Source organism: Candoia aspera, chromosome 2, assembly GCF_035149785.1.
Source record: "Candoia aspera isolate rCanAsp1 chromosome 2, rCanAsp1.hap2, whole genome shotgun sequence".
Classification (NCBI taxonomy): Eukaryota; Metazoa; Chordata; class Lepidosauria; order Squamata; family Boidae; genus Candoia; species Candoia aspera.
The window spans coordinates 71,678,695-71,704,146 of NC_086154.1; the positions used below are offsets into that span (position 1 = coordinate 71,678,695).

The 25,452-nt window shown below is 38.8% G+C and overlaps 1 protein-coding gene across 1 annotated transcript in view; it reads left to right on the top strand.

Moving 5' to 3' along the window:
- FAT2 (FAT atypical cadherin 2) overlaps window positions 1–25,452 on the top strand; it is a 59,843-nt gene that overhangs the window by 27,106 nt on the left and 7,285 nt on the right. Inside the window, exons 7-19 of the mRNA XM_063292175.1 lie at window positions 1,294–1,569; window positions 1,833–2,043; window positions 5,115–9,170; window positions 10,253–10,449; window positions 10,857–11,010; window positions 11,822–12,055; window positions 13,490–13,876; window positions 14,308–14,522; window positions 15,425–15,562; window positions 16,637–16,780; window positions 17,283–17,480; window positions 18,487–19,297; window positions 20,783–20,928. Coding sequence (XP_063148245.1) covers window positions 1,294–1,569; window positions 1,833–2,043; window positions 5,115–9,170; window positions 10,253–10,449; window positions 10,857–11,010; window positions 11,822–12,055; window positions 13,490–13,876; window positions 14,308–14,522; window positions 15,425–15,562; window positions 16,637–16,780; window positions 17,283–17,480; window positions 18,487–19,297; window positions 20,783–20,928 — 7,167 coding nt within the window. The remainder of the gene's footprint in view (window positions 1–1,293; window positions 1,570–1,832; window positions 2,044–5,114; window positions 9,171–10,252; window positions 10,450–10,856; window positions 11,011–11,821; window positions 12,056–13,489; window positions 13,877–14,307; window positions 14,523–15,424; window positions 15,563–16,636; window positions 16,781–17,282; window positions 17,481–18,486; window positions 19,298–20,782; window positions 20,929–25,452) is intronic.

Here is a 25,452-nt window from a genome sequence, read left to right on the forward strand (position 1 = left end):
TTTTGTACAACTGGGGGGCAGGGGGCAATGCTGTTACTCATTGTTTTTATTGTAAGTGCCCAGAGTTGGCTGAGTTGGACAACTCTATACATTTCATAAAACAAATAAAAAAGTATTCTTTAGTTTGATACTTGCTTCAGGATAAGTATATTTGAGGCAACCAAACCAGTCACTGCTCTATATTCATGTTGTTTCATTATTTTTGTTTCTTCACCAGCTGCTTCTTCCTGGCATCGTTTCATTCTTCCTCTTCCTCCTTGGCTATTACCATCTCAGCCTTGTTTGGCTATGTTTCCATTTCATTTGACTAGCTGTAATAACCTACTGTGTATGATTTCGTTTTGGGGTGAAGTCCTGATATCACCACAGCATATATTGTATCATCAAATCAAGCCTAGCACCAGCATCTGGCATCTTTGGATATCTGCCAGGCCCCTAGAATCTGGCATGGACCATTCCTGAAACTTGCTCTAGGCTCCTTTTATGATCTTCTTATATAACCAGGTGCTACAAGTAGCAGCTGGATTTAGCTGCCATTGTAATGTTTGACTGAGGTGTTGTTAACAATTGAAATGATGACCCAGCCACCTGGTGGCAGGCCCTCAAGCAGTAAATATGACGTACCAGAAGATACGTTGTGCAAACTCTCCCCTCTTCCACTAACAATCTGGAACTGCCTTGCATTAATTCTTCAACAAAAATCACAGCAGCAAATATGTTTACATGATTGTGCACATAAATAAGGACAGGGATTGTGAGAATAAGGAAAAGCAAGGAAAACGCCATCAGAAAGCACAGAAGTGCGCATGACTGAGCATTTGTTTGTAGGGTGCTTCCCTACAAATACAAGTTTGAAGCAGTTTGTTCAAGGTAATAACTAGAAAGAAATTTGAATGCTCCAAGGTGAACAGTAGCAATACATATTTTAAGGAACAATTTATACTTGTGGAAGACAGCAGATCATGCGCACAAAATGTGTATCCAAAGCCATCTTAAGAAAAAACAATAATATTTAAAAAGAGTTACCTGTCTGGCCTATGAGAGGTGGCTGTGCTTGGCCTCAACAAGGCTTTTCGTTCTGGAAAGGTGACTATTTACTTTGCTGAGTCATTCAGCTCATAGTGGAAGTATCAGAATGATGGGGGGTGGGGAATAACTTTTTAGAAGGAAACAGAAAGGTTCTTTCTTAAGCAGCTTTGAGATACACCTCACTTGCACCATCACCAAAATGAAACTTTGTATAGCCCTATTACTGACCTTCTCTACTGCTTGCTTCTTTTCCACATCTCATAGGCTTACATTCATGTGATTGACATTAACCAGCACCCACCACAGTTTTTGGAGTACCACTATGAGGTTCGCATTCCAGAAGACACGCCCCCTGGGACAGAATTTTTTTGCATCAGTGCGGCAGACCAGGATCATGGGAAAGGGTTGATCTACACTATTCAGAGCAGCTTAGATCCTAGAAGCCTGAAACTCTTTCAAATAGATCCAAGCCGTGGCACACTCATGACTGTATCAGGCCTTGATGCTCAATCCATGCCACTGCATACTTTGACCGTGATGGTACGTGAGTAGCAGAAAAGGGGCCTGTTTACTTATTTATTTATTTTATATCCTCTTCCGCTTTGTCTTATGGGCTTTGGGCAGATTGCAGCAGGGTTTCTAAATTGTGTTTGTTGTATCTAATGGTTGTATTTTAAAGGTGGACAAATAAGAACAAATGCATTCAAAATTACATTGTAAACTTAAATCTTATTTATTATGTAATATTTTTAAGCAAAATGTCTGCGGTTGCAACTTATATGTCCAACTCATTGGCTGTTCAGGTACGAGACCAGGATGTCCCTATCAAGAGAGACTTTGCCCGAATTGTCATCCATATTGAGGGCTGTAACAGCCATCCTCCTCGGTTCACCAGCCTCCATTATAAAGCAGAAGTTCTGGATGTGGCTCCAGTAGGCACAGAAGTTGTGCAAGTCCGGGCCCTGGATCCAGACCAAGGAGTTAATGCTGAAATCCACTATTGCTTTGAAGCAGGTAAGGCACTTATACACACTGCCTTGTGAAGACTGGTTCTTTCTGTGTAACTATAGCAGTGATATACAGTATGTCAGCCAAACATACTGTTTTTCAGTATTCTATATATTCAGCATACTGTATACTAGAATAAGAAAACTAGAGCCAACTGGGCCATGAATATATTCTGTTGTTTCCCTTCTTTTAACCCTTAACACTCTTTTACCTTCTTATGAACCAAAGGCCAAATTTGCTGTTAGCGTTTAGGCCATTCCTATCCTGGGCTGATGCCAGCATGACTCTAAGCAGACTTAAGAAAATCCTGTCCAGACTGAGTCACTTTGGCAACAGTGTGTGTGTGTGTGTGTGTGTTTAAATTTATATGTACAAAGTTAAGTTGAACTTATATTACATGGTTAAAGGTAGAAGGCTTTCACCCCAGCCCCCAAACACTCCATAGGTTATTTGGGCTACCTGAAAGCTGAGGGTGAAAACCAACCTCAGATGACTGGAAAATCAGTGAAATGGTAGGGCTGCACTATAGGATATAAATAGATAGATGGATAGCACAAATAGAAAAGGAGGAACCTCAGAAAGAAAATCTGAATATTTTTTTTAAAGAAAAACAATTTCCAGCTGGGTTTCAAACCATTAACATTTGGGATACGAGGCAAATGTTTTACTGTAGCAACAGGATAAAAGGAGAGGTCTAAAAGATACTAGAGCTAATGCTGAGGATTGGCTCATTTGAAGAGACGGTCTTTCCTCTACAAAGTATCCAGTGAACTGCTGACCTTCAGCTGCCGCAAAATGAAAGAGTTTTGCTCAAACAGAAAGGAGCAGTCGAGCCAAAGGTGGAAAAGTGTACAGTTGAATTAGAGCAGGGAAATGTGTGAGGAGGTTACTTTTGGAGTGAATGGAGAATTGACAGAGGATGCCTTCCAGAAATGGTTGCTGGACAGTTTTGAGAACAAGGTAAGAGGTAAACAGATCTGCTTAAAAAAATGCCCTGATAGTATCATGGTCTCCAAAGTCATCAGCTGGTACACTTCAATTTATTTGGAGGACAGCTCAGGGAGTGTGGCATAATAACATCAGAGGGCCAGGGCCAGAATATTCAACTTGAGTTGCTGTTTTGTTGTTTTTGTTTTCAGAATTCATGCAGTAAAAGCTTAATATATCTATTTTCCATGTCTTTAGTTTAAAAAAGACCAAACTGACAAAAAAAAGGGGGAGGCTACAGATTACCTATTTCTGTCCTAGTATCAGAGGGCTACTCTGTGTGTGTGTGTGTGTGTGTGTGTGTGTGTGTGTTTTCAAGTCACACTTGACCTCTGGCAACTGCCCAGACAAGTCTATGCACTTTTTTGGCCACATTTTTGGAGATGGTTTGCTACTGTCTTCTTCTTAGGACTGAGAGTAATGGGCCTAAGGTCACCCATCTAGTGTCATACCAAAGGCAGAACTAGAACTCATGGTCTCTAACTTAGTGCCTTAAACCACTACACCAAACTAGCTCTCAAAGTTATCCACTAGCATTTTAATAGCAAAATTATAGCTCATTCTTCTTCTCTTCTCTTCTCTTCTCTTCTCTTCTCTTCTCTTCTCTTCTCTTCTCTTCTCTTCTCTTCTCTTCCCTTCCCTTCTCTTCCCTTCCCTTCCCTTCCCTTCCCTTCCCTTCTTTGTGTCTTTGAGTCAGCATTGAGTCCTGACAACTGCCTGGACTAGTCCCTGCAGTTTTCTTGGCAAGATTTTTCAGAAGTGGTTTGGCATTGCTTCCTTCCTAGGGCTGAGTGAGAGGGATTGGCCCAAGGTCACCCAGCTGGCTTTGTGCCTAAGACAGGACTAGAACTCTTGGTCTACCGGTTTCTAGCCTGGTGCCTTAACCACTACACCAAACTGGTTCTCTAGCTCATTCTTACAGAGAAGATAGCTACACCTGGGGATGGCTAGCACCCTAGAGTGATTTTTGATGGACCTATTACACTCATGGACTGACTAAGAACTCTCAGCCATTTAGATTCCATTATATTTCTATTTTTATTGTATTTATTGTATTTGTAATTGTTCTGAATTTTAATTTTGTTTTTATTGTAAACCGCCCAGAGTCCCTCCTTGGGGGGGAGGTGGGTGGTGATAAAATTTGATAAATAAAATAAAGATATTTGTAAATCTGCCAATTTTCTTGAAGCATGTGATTAATGTAGTGTGTAAAAATATTGTTCCCATGTAATATCTGCTATCAGATTGTCATGCAATTCAATTTCAGGCTGCCTTTCAGTGGGATAAAGCAACACAATGGGAAGGGAAGAAGTTTTCCTGAATAGGTTATTTATTCAACAGTATCAGCCAGTAATACACTATATTTTCTTTCTCACCTCTTTCCAGTTTCCTCTATCCTATCCTGTAAGACCTGTACAAGTCATGTAATGTTCAGCAGACTAGTTCCATCCTGCTCATTCTGGATAGTGATGGCTTCTTTAAAATCAGTCTGCAGTACTTAGCTTACTTCTTTAAAGAATTGCAGTGGGCAAAATCACAAGCATTCTTCTTCCTATGACTTCAGGCACCTGGCTTTTTGGACTACTGAGCACATCCATTCTTGCTGACATGTGTCTTCCAACCACCAGAACCTTAGCATAACTGTTCATCTTTCTAATTGAAGTTGGCCTTTATTGCTGCCACAGCTCCACATTCCTAGATCTTTTTAAATAGAGCACTGCATGTTATCCATTCTGCTCTTTTAAGTAAAATTCTTTTCCTCTAAGGCTCTATTCCTTATCTGGACATGTGTCCCTTGAAAATTAATAGTTTCTTAATAAATTAGAACAGTATCAGGCCTCCTTATTACCTTTTTTTTACTTTAACTATATTATGTAGGATCTTTGTCATATTAAGAATGTATGGCACTATCTTCAAGACAAAAGACCAGAGAACAAGGCAAGATTTTTTATCTACTTAAAAAAAATGTACTTCTTCCCAGGGACTAAAAAAGGTGCATTTTAGTACAACTGGTGTTTAGATGGAAAGCAACAAATATTGTAGAATTAAATTATGCTTTTTTATTTAAGCATTTGTTTGTTTATTTTCAGGGAACAGTGGAGACTTTTTCACCATTAACAAGTTATCTGGAATTATTATAATTTCTCAGAAGTTAGATCAATCCAAGCAAGAAAGATTTACTCTCACTGTAAAAGCAGAAGATCAAGGATTTCCCCAGCTGAAAGATTCAACTACTGTGAACATTTATATTAAGCCTTCTGATGCTACTCCCCCACAATTTACAGAAGAAGAATATGTTGTAGAGATCAGTGAATCTGCTATCATTGGATCTCCTGTTATCCTTGTTTCAGCTATAAGCTCTTCATTTGTTACCTATGAAATAAAAGATGGAGATAAAGATGGCTTCTTTTCCATCAATTATCAATCTGGTCTTATCTCTACTCAGAAGATCTTAGATTTTGAACAGACTTCATCTTATCAGCTGAAAATTCGGGGCACCAACATGGCAGGATCATTTATGGATGTTCCAGTGTTTGTTTATCTCATAGATCAAAATGACAATGTGCCTATCTTTGATAAGCCTTCCTTTGTTGGTTGGATCAATGAGAATATTCCATTGGGTAGCATAGTTATGGATGAAAACAATGTCCCGCTAGTGATAAATGCAACAGATGCTGACCAAGATTCTAATGCTTTGTTGATCTATGAAATTTTGGAGATGGAAGCCATGACTTTTTTCAAAATAGACCAAAACATGGGCACCCTTACTACTTGTGCTGATATAGATTATGAACATAACCCAGTTTTTCAGTTTGGTGTCCGTGTTCATGATAGCGGCAACCCCATTTTATTTGCTTCCAAACCTGTTCAAGTCACCATTTATATCAGAAATATAAATGACTGTCCTCCAGTATTTATAAAAAGTATTTATGACCTTTCTGTAATACTTCCTATTCATGACAGTATGGAACTTTTGAAAGTTCATGCAGAAGATACAGACTCTGAAGTAATCTACACTATAGTAGAAGGGACTCTTGCCAGTGCTTTTTTCATCCACAAAACTACTGGTGTTCTCTCTGTACTAAATCATACTAATCTGGGAAACTATCATGAACTTACAGTTAGAGCTGGAGATGGTTTACACGTGGCCAGTACATTGGTCAGATTATATTTTACTGAGCCACAAGACAGCATTTTAAAATTTGATCAAGATTTATATTTAGCCACAGTAAAGGAAAATTCCACAGAAGTTCAAATTATTATTGTTCTTGGTGTTATTGGGAATCAACTGAATGAACCACTTTTTTACTCTACATTGAATGGCACAGAATGGTTCAGAATGATTCAGTCTTCAGGAGTGCTGCAGACCAAGAGTGTGAAGTTTGATCGTGAAATTCAAGATGTGTATGAAATAGCAGTGGAGGTAAAGGATATTAGAAATCCACCACGGGTATCTCAAGCAGTAGTAAGAATATTTGTGGATGATGTTAATGACAATCCACCCCATTTTGAAAATCTACCTAATTATATAGCAATACAGGCCAGCACTGAGCCAGGTGATACCATCTTTAAGGTTTCTGCAACTGATCAGGATCTGGGAAATAACAGAGTTATTTTTTACTCCTTTGTAGAAGACTACCAGCATTTCTGGATTGACCCCTACTCAGGAGACATCTCACTCAAAAAAAAACTTGATTTTCAAACTTTAAATAAATACACACTAAACGTTATTGCCAGAGATGCTGGTGAGCCTCCCTTGTATGCTGAGGAAGAGATTACCATAATGGTGAAGAACAAATCGAATCCTCTCTTCCAAAGTCTCTTCTATGCTGTGAAAGTACCTGAAAGTATTCCACCCTGCACACCTATTCTCCACCTCCAGGCCCAGAGCCCAGAAGGCTTACGCTTGATATACAATATTGTGGAAAAAGAAGCTCTCAGACAGTTTCATATTGATTTCAAGACTGGTATGCTTATGGTCACAAGCCATCTGGACTATGAATCTGATACAAAACATACCTTTACTGTCAGAGCTACAGAAACAGTAGCAGGTTCCTATTCAGAAGCAATTGTGGAAGTTCATGTTGAGGATGTTAATGATAATTTGCCCTTATTTTCACAGACAGTTTATACTGTGTCTGTCTCAGAAGATGTGCCAGCTCGGACCCCTGTTGTTCAGCTCTTGGTTACTGACCAAGATTCAGGGTGGAACAAACTCATTTCATACCAGATTTTAGAGGGTCATTCAGATGCATCAAAGTTCTTTAATGTTGATGGCAGCACTGGTGAAATAACAACAACTCAGTCTCTAGATTATGAAAGCAACCATGAATTTCATATTAAAGTGAGAGCCACAGACCATGGGCTGCCCCCACTCAGCAGTGAAGCTCTTGTGATAGTCAGTGTGCTGGATATCAATGACCACCCACCCAAATTCAGTCAACCTCAGTATCAGGCTAATGTGAGTGAAATGGTTACCTGTGGTCATGTTGTGGTAAAGGTACAGGCTTTTGATCCTGACAGCAGAGATATCCCTAGGCTGGAATATATGATACTTTCAGGAAATGAGAAAAGACATTTCATCGTTGACAGCACTTCTGGTATCATTTCCACACTAAACCACTGCAAAAAAAATCTGGAATCTTTTTACAGCCTTAGGGTTTCTGCTTCAGATGGAGTTTTTAAGACCACTGTGCCAGTGTACATCAACACAACTAAGGTAAACAAATATAGCCCAGCATTTCAACAGGATGTTTATGAAGCTGTATTAGCTGAAAATGCAAAAGTAGGAACTAAAGTGATTGAACTGTTAGCTGTTGACCCAGATGATGGTCCTTATGGCACCATAGATTACACCATCATAAACAAGCTTGGTCAAGATAAGTTTCTAATTGATGACAAAGGGAACATTGAAACATTACAGAAACTGGATAGAGAAAATTCTACAGAAAGAGTTGTTGATATTAAAATCATGGCCAAGGATGGGGGAGGAAAGGTGGCATTTTGCACTGTCAAAATCATACTTACAGATGAAAATGACAATCCACCTCAGTTCAAAGCTTCTGAATACATCTTGTCCATCCAGTCCAATATGAGCAAGGGATCTCCGGTCGTTCAAGTGTTAGCTTACGATGCTGATGAAGGAGTGAATGCTGATGTCACCTACTCTGTTGATACAGTGGAGGAATTCATTGCAGAAGATGTGATTGAGATTAACACTGTCACAGGTGTTGTCATAGTCAAGGAGAGCCTTAAGGGATTAGAAAATAGAACAGTGAAATTTAGAGTCAAAGCTGAAGATGCCAAGCCTCCGCACTGGCATTCAGTTGTCCCAGTGAACCTTCAAGTTGTTCCAAAGGAAGTATCTTTGCCAAGGTTTTCTGAGCCATTATATACCTTCTCAGCATCTGAGGATCTCCCAGAAGGATCAGAAATAGGATTAGTTAGAGCTATAGGGGAGGAGCCCATCATCTACAGTCTGGTGCAAGGAACCTCTGCTGAAAGTAATGAGGAAGGGATATTCACTATGGATAAACAAACAGGGACCTTGACTGTTCAGAAGGCAATGGACTATGAGAAGATGAAATGGTACCAAGTAGATGTTTTGGCTCATTCTTCATATAAGAATACTGACTTGGTCTCTTTGGTATCCATAAACATCCATGTAAAAGATGTCAATGATAACAAACCTATTTTTGAGGCAGATCCCTACAGAGCTTTTGTTATGGAGAATATGCCAGCAGGGACCCCTGTGATTCAGGTTACTGCTAATGACCAGGATACTGGAAGTGATGGGCAAGTGACCTACAGCCTAGGATCAGAACTAAGCTACATCAGAGAATTCTTCACCATTGATAGTGAAAATGGCTGGATCATGACCCTTAAAGAGCTAGACTGTGAAGTTCAGAAAATCTACAAATTTTTTGTTGTGGCTTCAGACCATGGCAAGAAGATCCAGCTTTCTTCTCAAACTCTAGTAGAAGTCACAGTCACTGATGAAAATGATAATGCTCCAGAGTTCACCAGTGAAATCTACAAAGGATCGGTTGCTGAGAATGCTGAGCCTGGGCAGATGATTACCATTCTTAGTACTATAGACAGAGATCTTTCAGAGAAAAACAGACAGGTCACATGTTACATCACTGGTACGTATCTGTATTTGTTAAGACTTCGATAAATAAAACTGGGGGGGGGGGTGTCTGATAAGTTTCCTTAACTTTGAGAAGCACCCTTTTCTATAAATTTATCTTGCTGAAATCTCTGCAGTTGCAAATGTTAAGATGATTTTCATTGTTAACAATGGCCATTTAATCCAACATATTTCTTATCAAGAGATATTTTGAGACTAAATGTGTATACTTAATAGCTACATGCCAGTATTCCTATAAAGAGTACTTTCTATTAGGTCCTTCTACACAAGGCTCAATAACTGTTATGAAGAAAAATTCTGAAATGATCTACAATGTATTGTGATTTAACTATATGATGTTAATCTGACTCTAAAACATAATTGCTGAAAATCAAATACAGATACATTATTTGGGACCTGCAGTTTGATTTCCAGTCCTGAATTAAATTTCTGATCAACTAATCAGATGTTAATTAAGCATATATGGTAACTCCTATGTTAACTATCTATGACAACCAACCAATATGTGTTTTTGCACGATAAATATAAACTATAGAGGCATATTTTATAATTTGTTACTTATTCACCACAGATATAGAGGAGAACTAAGAGGAATTACATTTTACTGTAATGTATCAAATAAACCATTTGGCAAGTGGTCAGTGTAGATTGAAACATTGTCTAGCACAATAAACAATTTAATCACTTCCCTATTTATCTCCTTCATAATTAATCTATAGTTAGTATCCACTATAACATTGCCCCTGCCCACAGATTGAGGGATAATGAAATAGCTGCTTCAACACATAATCACATCAGTCAACATACATCATCATATAATCATTAGTCCTTATCAGACCTTGAATCATTCAACCCATTCTTTAAATTTTGTGAATTAACTCAGGATCAGTTATCTAGATGACACCAATGATTTGCCACAGAGCAAGCAAATTTTCTGGTTCTTCTACACAGAACATTTGGGCTGGGTGAATGATATCTAGAAGGCTCAGGATATATGCCTCTTTCTGTTATCTTACAGCCTGAAACTTACTGGGTTGTTGTTGTTTTTTCATAACCATATATTCTTTGTCTCATCAGAAGGAGATGTTCTGGGGCAATTCACTGTCAATGAAGTTGATGGAAAATGGAAGGTTTTTTCCAAGAAGCTTCTGAACAGGGAAGCTACAGAAAAATATCTGCTCAAAGTCATGGTATCTGATGGAAAATTTCAAGCAACCACAGAAGTGGAGATTTTAGTCCTTGATGTTAACGATAACAGCCCTGAATGCAAGCAGGTAATTGTAGATGTATGTAAAATACCTCATCCCGAAAATATACAAACACGTATCCACAGGCTGTGAGCTGATATGATGTCAGAGTAGACCTGGGGAAGTCACAATTATGGAGCAATTATTTGAGTAATTACACATCTGCACAATACTGAACCTTCCATAAGTTGCTTATTTTGGAAGACACACGAATTGTTACTTTGGAATAACATAATGTGGCATAGCGTTAGGGCAGCAGGAAGGAACCCAGTCTGTGGCACTTCAGTATTATTTTGTTGATGATAGAAATTACCTAATCATCTTTGTCTGGAACTGCAGTATCTATTAACAAATTTGGTTAACAAACAGGTGCATTGTGCATGTGGTTTAATGTTAGTCTTTTTACTTGGTAAAATAATTTTCCTTCTTTCCAGATACTATACGAAGGGAAAGTTTCAGAGGATGCATCCCAAGGATTTTCTGTTCTTCAAGTGTTGGCTACAGATGCCGATGTTGGTAGCAATAGCCAGATCACTTATAGTCTTCATGGAGTTGGTGCTGAGGATTTTAGACTGGACTCTTATACAGGTAAGATTATTACTTCTTTTTAAAGGTGTGGTTTTGCTGTTCATACTCATTCCTTGACTGCATATTAGAATTCAAAATACAGTTTGCCCTTGTTTACTATACAGCAGAGGTAGGCAGACTTTTTTGTGTATCCTGAAGCCCCCTTCAATTGAAATTTTAAGGCTGGCGTTTCTCTCTTGATTGGCATAAATATTTCCTCATATTGTAAAACATTGGCAGGGTTTTCCCTAGAAAAAGTATTTAATTTAATATAAAGAATTATTCCCTTCTCATACACGAATACTCACTATAATAGGCTTGCCTGGTGCCTTCCTTCTTGTTCTTCTGATGCCAGGAGAAGACTTTTCATCAAGAAGCCAGGTTTCCTTGGGTGCTGCCTTGTTGGCCTACTATAAGAGTTAAAATAGAAAGATTCATTCTTTATATGAGTGAGTATGCATGGGTATTTTTTTGCAAAATAGTCTTATAAAAGATTAGCCCAAATATGAATAGTTATTATTATTATTTATTTACATTTATTGGCCACCCAACTCCAGTGGACAGATGAAGATTGCTTAAATGTCAATCTATAAAATGTTATAGTTTTTAGATAACATAATTCTAAAAAGTTTTAAGATGTCCCAGTTGAGCGGGGGGGTAAAAGGTATATTTTTTGAACCTTTGGTCAGCATTTGTATGTGCATCCTTTTTTTTATTTGCCTGGTGCCATTTCTTAAAATGTTCAAAAATGTGCAGTTGCATAGAAGGAATTTTGCCTATGATGGTACTGAAAGCCCTGCACCACATCTTTTTCTTCAATTATTCTCACCAGGAGAACTGACTACTTCCACGTTACTTGACCGAGAACTGAAATCTAAGTATCACCTTGTTGCCAAGGCAACAGATGGAGGAGGGCGTTTTTGCCAGATGGAGATTACTGTGCACGTAGAGGATACAAATGACAGTGCTCCGAAGTTTTATCCCAGTCATTGTGCTGTAGCCATATATGATAATACAGCAATAAAAACGCCCATTGCAGTTGTCTTTGCTAAGGATCCTGATGAAAGTAAGTCATTCCCAAGTCCTAAGTCATACACAGTTGTTTTCAATGCTTAAAAGCAAAATATAATTTGTGGCTGTCACTTAGCTGTAAAAATGTCTGGTTTTTTTTCATGTGTTCTGCAAATTTGTTTGAACAGGATTTTTATTTTTCTGTTTTCTGCTTGCTTTTTAAGATGAGTTTAAGACATTTAGAGAAACAGTTCAGAATTAACTACCTAATCAAACACTGTACAAATCTATAAAATATAATCTGCAAATTAACCCCAATGACGTTTGGTTGTCTAAGGTGGTTTCAAGTGGGGAAAGGCCATTCTTTCTTTAATGGCAAATCTTCATTTGGGTTATTTTTCTAGATGTTCAGATTTTATAGAATAAAGAATAAGAACATTCCTCAGTCTAGGCTGGATGCTTCATATAGTAAGTGAATAACAAAGTAACTTGAACATCTGATCACTGCAGTTCGTTGACATTACTGGAGCCTTCCTTTATGCTTTCTGATACTGTCAGCCTTACAGTGTCATACTGTACAATTTTTTTCTTGAGGGTGAGTGCCTAGCTTAAGTAGTTCTGAACATAATGTTGAAATTAAAATAAATACTGAATGGATACTTGGAATACCCACCTTTAATTCCAAGAAACAGTTCTCGGATTACAAAATATGCTTATGTTAAAAACAGTATCTTTTGAATGAATTGCCTTGTTCCAGAAATGTACTGTCTCTTAAAATATTCTTACTGAGAATGAAGGTACTCACATATTTATCATTCTCCACATTGTATCTCTTACAAAATGTCTAATATGTGAAATACATTCCATGTCTTTTAATATCACTTTGCCAAAAATGCAATCATCTTTACTGAGCAAAACAACCCGTATAGTTTGTAGAGTGGTTTGCTGCGATCCAATTACTTATTTTAATGTGTAAAATTTAATCCTGTGGTGATCTAGTATCATTACGTAATATAGAAAGTTCCTCCATTTTTTTTATCCTATTAGTTCTTCAAATTCAGGCATCCATTTGCCCAGAGTCATGTACTAGAGATGGACAGCTATATAAATCTAATGAATTAATTAATTCATGGCCACTTTTTGTGTCATAATATAAAATAATAAAATAAAAATAATCATTTTTAGTTTGAATGTACTAAATCTAAACATTGTAAGTTTATGTTTTTTGATGTAACTTCCTCAAGGAACAATGTAATCCTATCTGTAACATATTGAGGATTATATATGGTATCATACATGCACGCACGCACACACACGTATATACAATTATATAATGTGTATATTTGGCCTAAGTTAATTTTGAATCTCTGGTATTGAATCAAGAAATGATGGCAGGTGCTAGTTGCCCTTCAGTTCATCCCATTTCTAAAAGAATGATTCCCAAATCAAGTGAATTCTTGTATGACATTTCTTGTTTGGTATTTTCCAGGTCTCAACGGTGAAGTGACATACCACCTTGCTGAATCAGCTAATGGCCAATTTTCAATAGATGAGATTACTGGTGTAATCCGTCTAGAGAAGCCTCTAAAGGAATCCCGCTCATTACTGGAGTTGACCGTGTTGGCCAAGGACGGGGGGGTTCCGCACTCCCTCTCTTCCTTTACTACTGTGACAATCTCAGTCGTGGATCTAAAAGAGTATCTGCCAGTGTTCCTCAACACAGAATACTTGGCTGAGGTAAAGGAAAATGTGGCTGTTGGGACAGAAGTTTTGAATCTATCTTCCCTGACAAGAGATACTGTTCCAAATACAGAGATTAAGTATGAAATCACAAGTGGAAATGATCTTGGGAAATTCAGGCTTCATTCAAACACTGGTGAGTTCTTTGCTCAGTAAACAGTCCAGTCTAGCAGTTGTTCTCTTAGAACAAGATTTATTTTATCCCTGATCCATTTCTCTACTGATTTAATTATGAATATATCAAAATTTCAGAAAGAGAGAAAGAGTTTAGAGAAAAGTCAAACTTACTGTTCATTCCTTGCATTCACTTTTTAACGTTCCTATTCAAAACTCAGTAAATGTTGAAATTTCTAGTTTAAAATATTGATTTAACTGAGAGAAATTGATCTGCCCACAAAGTAGCCCATGTGGCAATTGTAATACCACTAGGTGGCACCCAGCGACCTTCAGGTTTTTGTTGCTTGTTTGTTTTTAATGATCAAAAACTTTCAAGGTTAGGGTTTCATTAAGAGTTGTGTCATTTTAATTTTTTATGCTTTTTTATCTTAATTCTGTCTGTATTCATAGGCATCCTGTATGTTAATGGAACTCTGGATTTTGAAGTTATCCATGAATATTACTTAACCATCGAGGGTATAAGAAAGGCCTCTACTTCTCTCAGTGACATCACTATGGTTGTGATCAACATCACAGACATAAATGATCACGTGCCAGAATTTGGTCAAGACCTTTATATTGCTGACGTCAGCGAGGATGCTGCCATTGGTGAAATAGTGCTTACGGTGAGACATAATCACAACCAGGGTGGGCAACATTTTGTGGGATGCAGGCCACATTTAACGTTTGGTGTTGGACAGGGGTCACATTTTCATGTTTTTCTGCCTGGATCTTTGAGGGATGTTTGGGAAGACTTGTTGCTATTAAAACAATGTTAATCCTATTTTAGAGCTTACAGTGTAGTTTATGTTATTTTTGCTCAAAAAGACAGGAAACTACATTACTAATTGTTGCACCTTCAATAACAGTGGGGTCCAGGGAACCTGAAAAAAAAGCTTCAGGGTCTGCATGCAGAGGCATTTGTTTCTGACTGAAATGATGCCAAAATGACAAAACATGCATTGTAGCATCATGATGCAAGTTCTGTGTTTTTATACTTACTTTTATTGTAACATTGCAAGCAAGTGCATGTTTGCTTCATGTTATCACAACATACATTTTGTGATACTCCACACTCCCCTTACTCTGTAGTTCTCATACCTGCATGTGACTCTAGGACTATAGGTTGTCCAAGCCAGCCTTAGGCCACAACCTCATTTCTGCTGCTCTCATTTTGTGGTTTGCTATCTTGGGAGAACTACGAATTGAGGATGCATAGAACAGTTGGATGCTGTAAACAGAGATGTGGGAAATAGAAGGACAGAATGGCATTGTTGAAGTCACATTACCTATCTCTACTCATTTCTATAGTCAGACCAGGCTACTACAAACCACTTTGATATTACCAAAAAGAATGAACGAATATCGAAAAGCCAAAAATTAATGGAATTTACATTAATAATCAACCCAATAATTGATATCTTTTTTAAAAAGTTGGAGCTGGGATGGTCAATGGTACTATACCCACAAAGAGGACTTTCTGTGCTTGCTGTTATCATTGTTTGTTTGTTGTTTATCCTTTTGACAGGTCTTAGCTGATGACAAAGATGGAGTGATGAATAATCAGATCACATATTCTATCGTGGGAGGAAATCCATTGGGCCATTTCATGATTGACCCCAAAACTGGGCAGATCTATACTGCCAAACACTTGGACAGGGAAGAAGTGAGTAACATGGTTCACTTTGATAGTGAAAATGATCTCTGAGCCATGTTTCCAGAAGTCATGTTGCAAGAGAAATTCGTAGTAATTCTCTTGCAACATGAGACGTGCAACATGACATAGTAAAATTCATCATAAATTTATTGTATATTTATTGTTTTACTGATTATTATTGTAAACCACCTAGAGTCCCTCTGATGGGAGGAGATGGGCAGTGACAAATCTGATAAATAAATAAATAAAATAGTGCCCATCTCCTGACACAAGAACCAAAAAAAACCCACTTGCCATTTTTTTGACCTTAGAAAGACTCCAGATGTGGCTCTAAAGTGATAGGAAGTACTGTTCAGTGGGGCTGTGCAAACATTTGAAAAAGAGCCAAAGAATCTTTCTTTCTATCCTGTTACTAGTCTCATACAGTTGCTTCAAAAGCTGCTCACAGCTATCTCTACATGTGATTGTGTGCACAGCCACTGCACAGGAGGCCAAGAGCAGTTTCTGCACATTGCAAAGCACCCCCTTTAAATGCTTTGCACAGCCCTAATGCTCAGTACATGGCAGGCAGTGGTATTCATTAGTTAATGGACTCACCCATGAGCTTGTCAGTTTAGTGCATTTCTCCTTCATTTGAGAGCCATGACTCTTGCTTAGAAAACAGAATACTCTTTTCTTTATTTGGAGTTCATTACTTGAGTTGATCAATGAGTTATAGATAGGAAAACATCAAGTAGTAAATTCTCTGTTATCTGCCTGCTAGAATTTTTTTTTCAGAAAGAAAGAAAGAGAGAGAGAAAGAAAGGAAAAGAAAGGAAAAGAAAGAAAGATCTATCTGTATTAAGAACTAGAATAATTTATTTAATCTGCACTATTTAGTTAATGCAGTGTTTCTCAAACTTGGCAACTTTAAGATGTGTAGACTTCAGCTCCCAGAGTTCCCCAGCCAGCCATGGGGGATGCTGGATGGCTGAGGAATTCTGGGAGTTGAGTGCACACATCTTAAAGTTGTCAGGGTTGAGAAACCCTGGGTTAATAGTTGTTGAAGTAATAAGTCTTCCAAACGTGTGTTATATTTTTTAGATATCCAGCTATTCTCTCAAAATCCAAGCCATGGACAATGGACAGATGGCTCTTTTCAGTGACACCAGTGTGCTCATTCGTGTGTCTGATGTTAATGATAACCCACCTAGATTTTTTCAGCTCAATTACAGTGTTGCAGTTCAGGTAAAGTAGCAATTCACAGACACCAGCCTTACACAATTAGTCTTTTACAGCGATAATCTTGAAAGTTGCCAGGTTACTCACAGGGTTGCTAGAGACTCAGAGACAGCAGAAGCTTAGTAGCAATAAGAAATCAATTAGGTGAAATCCCAGGAAGATTTCATTCATTTAAAGGTTGCTATATATAACTATTGAATTAGATTGGATTTGCAGACAGCAATGTACACTTCTGATCAGCAGATTTCTTATAGCAATAGTAGACAAATTGCCATAGTCCCTTAACATTCAAGTAAGTAAGAAATATCTGGGACATGTTTATTCTGCACATTCAGATACCAAGTACTTTGGTTTTTGTAATGACCTTTGGATTAATGTTTAGACCTTGAACCATATTCTTCTGTTTGCGTCTTCTTAATCATTCCTTCTTCTGTCCCCTCTCCTCCCAAAGAAGGGGGATGAATCTCTTTTTTCTAACTAATTTGCATTTCTCCAACTAACATTTCAGGAAAACTCTCCAGTTGGCACCAGTGTTCTGGAGCTAATCATGAGTGATAGAGATTCTCCAGAGAATGGACCACCATACTTTTTTCAAATTGTTGAGGGAAATGAAGGAATGGCATTCCAGATCAACAAGGATGGAGTATTAGTGACATCATCCATCCTGAACAGAAGAACAAAGGAACAATACCTTCTGCAAGTCCAGGTAGATTCTGATTGGATCTTCTAACATTTTCTTTTTGACAAGATGTGGCCAAGGAAAAGTAGATGAGGGGCTGCAGATAACCATTATGGGAAAAGGTTGCTTAACTCTGTTCAGGAAAATCTCACTTGTGGACTACTGATCACCAAATACCTCTGGCTTCTACAGTGACACTGCTCTGTCAAAAGGAAGCCCCAGCCATTTTTCAGAAATAAAATAGGCGAATCCAAGCACAATTTTGCATTAATTTTCTAAGGAACCCAGACTACCATAATTTTTTATTTTTTTACTTTAGATTTTTTTTTATCCCACCTTTATTATTTTTATAGATAACTCAAGGCAGGGAACATACCAAATACTCCTTCCTCCTCTTATTTTCCCCACAATAACAACCCTGTGAGGTGAGTTGGGCTGAGAGAGAGTGACTGGCCCAAAGTCACCCAGCCGGCTTTCATGCCTAAGGCAGGACTAGAACTCTCAGTCTCCTGGTTTCTAGCACATTGCCTTAACCACTGGACCAATCTATCTATCAGTCTATCAAAATTGGATTTCATTCCAGATCCTCTAGAATGTTGTTGAAAAATAGAGATACAAGCAACATTTGGAAATGAAGTCATCCGAATATAATTGCGTTTTGCAGATATGGCATTAGGTCCATTAATTCCCAGAGGTATTTCAACCAGATTTCAATGTAGTAGTGCACAAATGCGACAAGTATCTTTTCAGCATTTTACATGTCCAGTTTATTGCCTAAGTTAGACCTCTTTCCTATTAGCATGCTAAAGCTGCATGGGTAGCTGTGGGAATTGAAATAGAAGTTTTTTGGGAATAACAGCAAGACAGACATTTTGTTGGCTGATGGAAGAAATGGCTACTGGGCTAAATGGACCTTTGACAGTAAAAGTTTGGATTTCTTATCCTGAGATTTAAATAAGCAAACCAGGTATACAAGGAAAGTATGTAAGTTCTGGTGCAGAATAGTAAAGATTTCCTTAATTTTTTCCAATAGGTTGTCGACAGTGGTCACCCTCCTCTGTCTTCTTCAGCATTTATAAACATCCATGTGATACAACAAAGCCAGTACCCTCCTTCAGCACTTCCACTAGAGATCTTCATCACAACTAATGAAAGAACATTCCGAGGTGGAGTTCTTGGGAAGATTCATGCCACCGATCGAGATCCCCGTGATACTCTCTTATATAGCTTTGTGTCAGTAGTTCCTGAAAATAAACATTTCTCTGTGGGACTTTCAGATGGAAAAATAATTGCCATTGATGGTCTCCAACATGGCCATTATTCTCTGAATGTAAGTGTCAGTGATGGGACCTTTTCAACTACAACCAGAGTCCAGATTCATGTATGGTCCTTCAGCCAGGTTGCCCTGGATAAAGCTGTGATGCTGCATTTCCGCCATCTTAACCCAGAAGAGTTTATAAGTGACCACTGGCGCAACCTGCAGCGGTTTCTGGGGAGTATCTTAGAGACAAAGCGACAGAATGTCCACATGGCTAGTTTGCAACCTTCAGGTGCTTCTGATGGGGTGGAACTCCTGTTGGCAGTTGGGGAATCCCAATACTCATTCTATAAGCCCAGCTTCATTGCTAGCCGGATTTCTCAATCAACTGATGAGATGGACCAGCGAGTTGGGCTGCGGATAAAGAAAGTGACCTATGTCCCATGCCATGAGGCTGACTGTACCATCCAGCGTGCTTGCAAAGAAAGCTTTCAACTCGACCCAGGCACTGTGTTCACTTACAGTACTGCCCGACTCAGTGTGCTCACTCCTCGGCACAGTTTGGAACAGATCTGCTCTTGCAATGGTGAGAATATATTGTTGTTCATGATAATCATTTTCTCTACTTTGTAAAATAAATATTCCAATATTCTCTGGCAGTGCCTTGTTTCTCATGGTACAATTGCTGGTGTTGTGGTTTTTATTCTAAACCATGGCATTTTATTGCATTTTTGTTCAGACTGCATAGACCACATGGATACTGACCTATGCAGGTGGAAAAAATTATCCTAGTCAGGTTCAGAACTGAGTTTAGAAAAAAAAATGAATTGCTTCCAAAAACTGAGAAAATAGCTAATTTATTACAAATAGAGATTTAACTCTGTTGAGCTCCCAGTGGTATCCTAGTGAGTTTATTAACTGTCTTTTTTCCTATCTCATCACCTCCAAATTCACTCTAACCCGCATATACGTTTATCGTGACTGTTGCTCCATAAGCAATGGAATGGATAGGGATGGAAAGCTCATTTTCTACTTCTCTGAAAGCTGGCAGAGCTGCAGAGCATGCCATATTTGATAGGAAATGTAGTTTGTTCGGTGCTACTAAGAGATATAAGACTCACTCTAAGCTAGAGAAGAATCTTTGGGCCAAACATCATAATCTGTATATCAGAGCTAGATAATATCTGCCTGATTTCTGTTTGTGATATGGATTGCAAAGAAAAAGAGAGCAGGATAGGACTTGAAGTGCAAAATAAATATTTGGGGTTCTGCTGGACTCATGGTTCCTGCTCAAAGAGCAGGTAGCAGCCATGACTAGAAGAGCTTTTGCACAACAACATCTTGTGCACCATTTGCGCCCTTTCCTAGATTGGGAGGTACTGATCATGGTCACTCAAGCCTGCAGTAATGGGCACACAATGGTATGCCCATGTAACTCCACTGTTATGTGAGCTGCACAGCTCCAGTTAGAATTCAGAGCACAATTCAAGGTGCTGGTCATCACCTCTAAAGCCCTACATGTCGTGGGGCCAGGTTACTTGTGAGACTATCTATCCCTGGTGGTTTCGTTCCATTCCACTAAATTTGGCAGGGTGGGTATGCTCCAAGTCTCCTTGGTGAAACAGTGCTGCCTGCTGGGGCCTTAAAGATGCTTTCTCTGTTATGGCACCTGTGTTATGGAATAGCCTTCCCCAGAGATACAGATGGCCCCTATTCTATTGGCCTTCAGCACAGTGAAAACCTGGCTTTTCCCCCAGGCAGTGGGGAGAGATATTGATGGAGCCAGCGTGGTGTGGTTGATTAATGGATACATGTTTTATCAGGGCCTCAACATTGTTTTAAATGGTTTCTTTGTTTTAATTATATTCTGGTTCTGATTCTTGTTTGCTGCCCAGAGTTCCTTCCAGTAAATTGGAGGCCACATAAGTTTGCTTAATAAATAAATAAATAAATAAAACAAAATAAGTTAGAACAATTAAAAGTGTTATATCTTGTATTATACAGTATGTGAAGTGCCACTGCTTGCAGCTGTTCTGTTTCAGATTGTAGCTTTCTTTGTTTATGTTGTCAGGCACAGCTTTGAGGTTCAGTGGACACAGTTACGTATGGTACCACCACCAAGGCAAACAGGATTGGCAGATGCAGTTCTACTTACAAACCCACCAGCTCCATGCCATAGTGCTCACTACCAATGGAAGCAACAGTGCTGTTCTACAGGTAGGATTCGTCATTCCTTACATACAATCTCTCCTCTGACCATAAAATCAGCTTTTTCTTGGTCTGCAATAAATCTACTCCTCAAGACAACCAGCACACTGTTACCTTGCCTCCTTGATAACAGTGTTTACATATATATAAAATTACAGTTAGCCAACAAAAACAAAAGGGTAAGGTCTTTCTGCCAAATACAATTAGCTCCTCTAAACCTGATTACATGCAAAACTACATTCCTTGATCCTAGCGGACTGCCACCATTATCTCAGTACAAATTTGTGTCTTTCACATGGATCAAAGGGTTGATTTGGAGAACCAAAAGTTGATCTGGATGTGGTGCAGGAGATATGTGATCAATAAAAATAATGGAATACATACACAGATGCATTAATAACACAGGAAGTATTTGATAAAAAATACAGGGAAAACATGTTACAGGGAAAAGATACAAAATGTCATAGTCTGACATCATATTACTTTTGGGAGTAAAGGGCCAGATGAGAGGATGAGGGCATACGTTGTCTGTAATTTCAGAAGAGGAGGAAAAAGGAACGTAATAATTTCTCTGTTGTTTCAGTGCCCTCAGATCACAAGGTCTGTACCTGAACTCAGTGGGAAGGCAACCAGCATTCTTTTCACCAGAAACACTCCAGCATTTTGGGTTCTTTCCTTCCTCATTTCTTCTCTTTCTCAATTTGAATAATCCTCTGTCCTCTATTGTTCAGTGAAATTACTTCTAATTTACATTCTCCTGGTTCTTCACTTTCTTTGTATCTCCCCCTTCCCTTCCCTTCCCTTCCCTTCCCTTCCCTTCCCTTCCCTTCCCTTCCCTTCCCTTCCCTTCCCTTCCCTTGAGATTGAAATGCCTGCTGTTCAGCACTGTTCCCCATCAAGCTGCTTGTGCCTTAGCTTGGGCCATAGGCAGCCTCAGCTAAACTCAGTGATGATAGAATGACACCATCCTTGCAGAGCCATTACAACACACACACACCCTTTTCATATTTGGCCCCAAGACAGGACACAAGCACATAAATTACAGGGTTTGTGTCTTGCCAGTTGCCCCTCTGCCCTGTCCTTTATACATATGCATTTCCAGCTATAAAGATCAGTCATGAGTTTCAGCAGCCATACCCACTACAGAGATTTGTGGAACTGCAGATCAATCTATCTGTCATCAGTATCTGGGAAATTGCTGAGTAAACAATAAAGTCACCCATCTGTAAGCACCTTGAATATTATGCTATGTCTACTACAAATTAGCATAGACTAATCAAAAATAATTCCTAACAAATTAAGCTTATCTCATTTATTTATAGGGAAGTTTTATTAGTAGACTGGGGGAACATAATATAATTTGAGGGCATAATATAACTTGATCTCAGCAAAGGACTCCTCAGGTTATTTCATGACACTCTGTTTGGCAAGCTTGTTTTAAGTGTAGGTTGAAGGATACAACTATTAAGTGGCTCCATAGTTGACTTTAAAGCCAGACTTACAAACTGTTTACCTCCCTAATCAAACTGAAAAGTGATATTAAGTGGGACACCGGCTTGGTCTCTTTCAGTATTTTTGTTTATGAATTGAGGGATGATGAGATGGAGGGAATATTGTCAAATAATTATATGAAATTTACCAGAGATATGCAAATGAAAAAGAAATTAAATGTACAAATCTTGGAGAAGGGCAGTAGAGCAGTGAAACGGTAAAAGCTACTCTTTTTGTTGGCAGGCACTTTATTTGTCAGACTGAAATTTTCCCAGTTAACTATCAGTATAGTTGCTTTGATCTGCTATGCCAATCTCTGCTCTGTGTAATTTAAATTGTTATTATTGACTAGGTTTCTAGAGCTGGGCTACAGAACTTTGGACGTCCATTAGAGGACAGCAAAAACATCCTGCAAACAAACTTGATGCTGCCATTTATTGGTCAATCCAGTTTTTTTACCAGAGCAACCCAGATCTGATAGCTCTGTTGTTGGCTATTATTGCCATATTTGTGTTCTTTTTTTTTTTAATTGATTGCAAGTAGCTCTGGATCATTCAAATACATTAATTGTATGGGATAAACATGTTTTTTCCAATCAAACTCTGTTTGCCAAAGACATAAAGGTTACTGCAAAACATCTCTACTTTCTGTCTCACAGCTATTAAAGTAGGTTGCCTCTTTCTCCTGTATATTTCATCCATATGGAGTTACATACTGATTTGAAAGCCATACTGCCTGCATCCAGTGGAAAGAACATGCGGTAACAGGCCTGTAATTAAATACACTGAGTATTTTGTTTGACACGTAAGTGGAAAAGGCAATCCCACTATTGCTATTTTCAAAAAGATCAGCATCCTAACATTAGTCAGTGCATAAATACAATGCATTTTAATAGATAAATTCAGTGTAAATTATCTTTGAATCTCTTGCCTTACTTGCTTTCTAATTCTTTAATCAACCTATTTATGCACTTGAGCTGCATAATTCTGTGGACTTTGGGGATGGCATCTCGGAGAATATATGGAAGTGTAGATTCCTCCTTCCAGGGATATAGAGAAAGTTCTACTCTATGAGGGTGTTTTTTTTAAATCCGTTCAATTGTGTCTGATTCTTGGAGACTGCCTGGACAAGTCCCTGAACAAAACTCTTAATTCCTAAGGATTAGGAATGTTGTTGTCAGAACAGTTTTATGTAATTGAGGCCTAATTTGTATCATACTTTTGAACAATGCTGGTGCTATTGGTAACACATCTCACTTCTGTTTATAAGCTCTTCCTGAATTTGTTGCAAAATATTGCAGTATGATCACTAGATAAAGAACTTATTATAGGTTCTTTCACAGGTGATCCCTATTTATCCCACACTACCTAGAGATTTTCTCAAGGATTTTCCTATATATCTTTCTTCGCTTGACATGACTTTTACTATGCTGTTATCTATGGATAAATTACTCACTCTGTAAGTAATGGAATCCAAAGGATGAGAGGCCCCAATCTTGTGCCTATGCTGCCTGAAGCACTGACTGTTTCTGAGGCAGGTGGGGAGGAAGATAAAATGTTTCCTCTGAGCGAAGGAGGGGGGTCTTCTTCCGGTTCTGAAGAGGAGGAACCTGGTGCTTCATCAGGCATGGGAAGAAGAACAGCCCCATCTCTGCCTGATGAGGTGGGGGGCTGGAGCTATAAATTATTCTATAGAGAAAGTAAGCTGCATGCTTTCCTTTACCATCATGATTTGTTCCAAATACAACAATTCTCATCTAACTAAAAATAAAAATTGATTATAGATAATCCACTGTCTGATTTCTGTAAGTATAATGTCCTCGGGAATAGTAGAGAGAAAATAGTTTTTCTTGGGGTCTCTGTAAAGTTACAGCCTTATTTTGCCCCACCTCCCATAAGCTTTCACTGTACCACAGCATTTCGAATTTTACACATGCAAACATGGTACCCTCCTTCTGACATTTGGTGGATTATGGTTTAGAAGCACAGTGGCACATAATTCCATGTGTTGGGGGCTTAAAGCTGACCAACAGCTAACCCAGCTTGGCTTTCCCAAAAAGGTTTTTTCCTTCACTGAATGAACCAATGAAGAACTGTCAGCTGCTTTCTCCTGTTTGAATCCTGTCAGCGCTCCTATCTGGTTGCAGTTTTAAAAAAAAAAACCATTCTGGAATAGGCAGCAACATCTGTAGCCTTAACAGAGGGAGAACAGAATCATTGCTAAGATTGCCCTGCCGTTTGATTCACTTGAATCCAAAGGCCAGAAGTATTCTTAAATGTCAGTGTAATTTCTTCATTTCCAAAAAGGCAAGGGGCAGGAACGGAGACAGCCAGGTCAGGCCTCCTGCTGTCATGCATGGTATTCCACATGCAATAGTGTAGCCCGTTTTTTCAGCATGCACTTACGGCAAGTAGAATTGCCAGGGCAGCTGAAAAAAAAGGACAAACGGGGATCTGGACAAATCACTTGACTTTGAAATCAGTTGGGCTCCTCCATCGAAAGAAGAACAAACAGCAAAGGTGAAAATGTGTCCCATCCTTTCTTTCTTTTAGCACTGTATTAGAGAATGTACATAATCAGTATCAGTAAAAACTTCATAAGCATAGGTAAAGGTAAAGGTTTCCCTTGACGTAAAGTCCAGTCGAATCCGACTCTAGGGGGCGGTGCTCATCTCCGTTTCTAAGCCATGGAGCCGGCGTTGTCATAGACACTTCCGGGTCATGTGGCCAGCATGACAACTCGGAACGCCGTTACCTTCCCGCCGAAGCGGTACCTATTGATCTACTCACATTTGCATGTTTTCGAACTGCTAGGTGAGCAGGAGCTGGGACTAGCAACGGGAGCTCACCCCGCCACGCGGTTTCGAACCGCCGACCTTCCGATCGGCAGCTCAGCGGTTTAACCCGCAGCGCCACCGCGTCCCTAAGCATAAGCATAGTCTTTAATATTATTGCCTGTGTCTTAAAATGGCATGAACTAGTATTGTTAGTCGTGTTAGTAAAAGAATTCATCCTGGTCATTAAATTCCCTCACAGAGGAAAG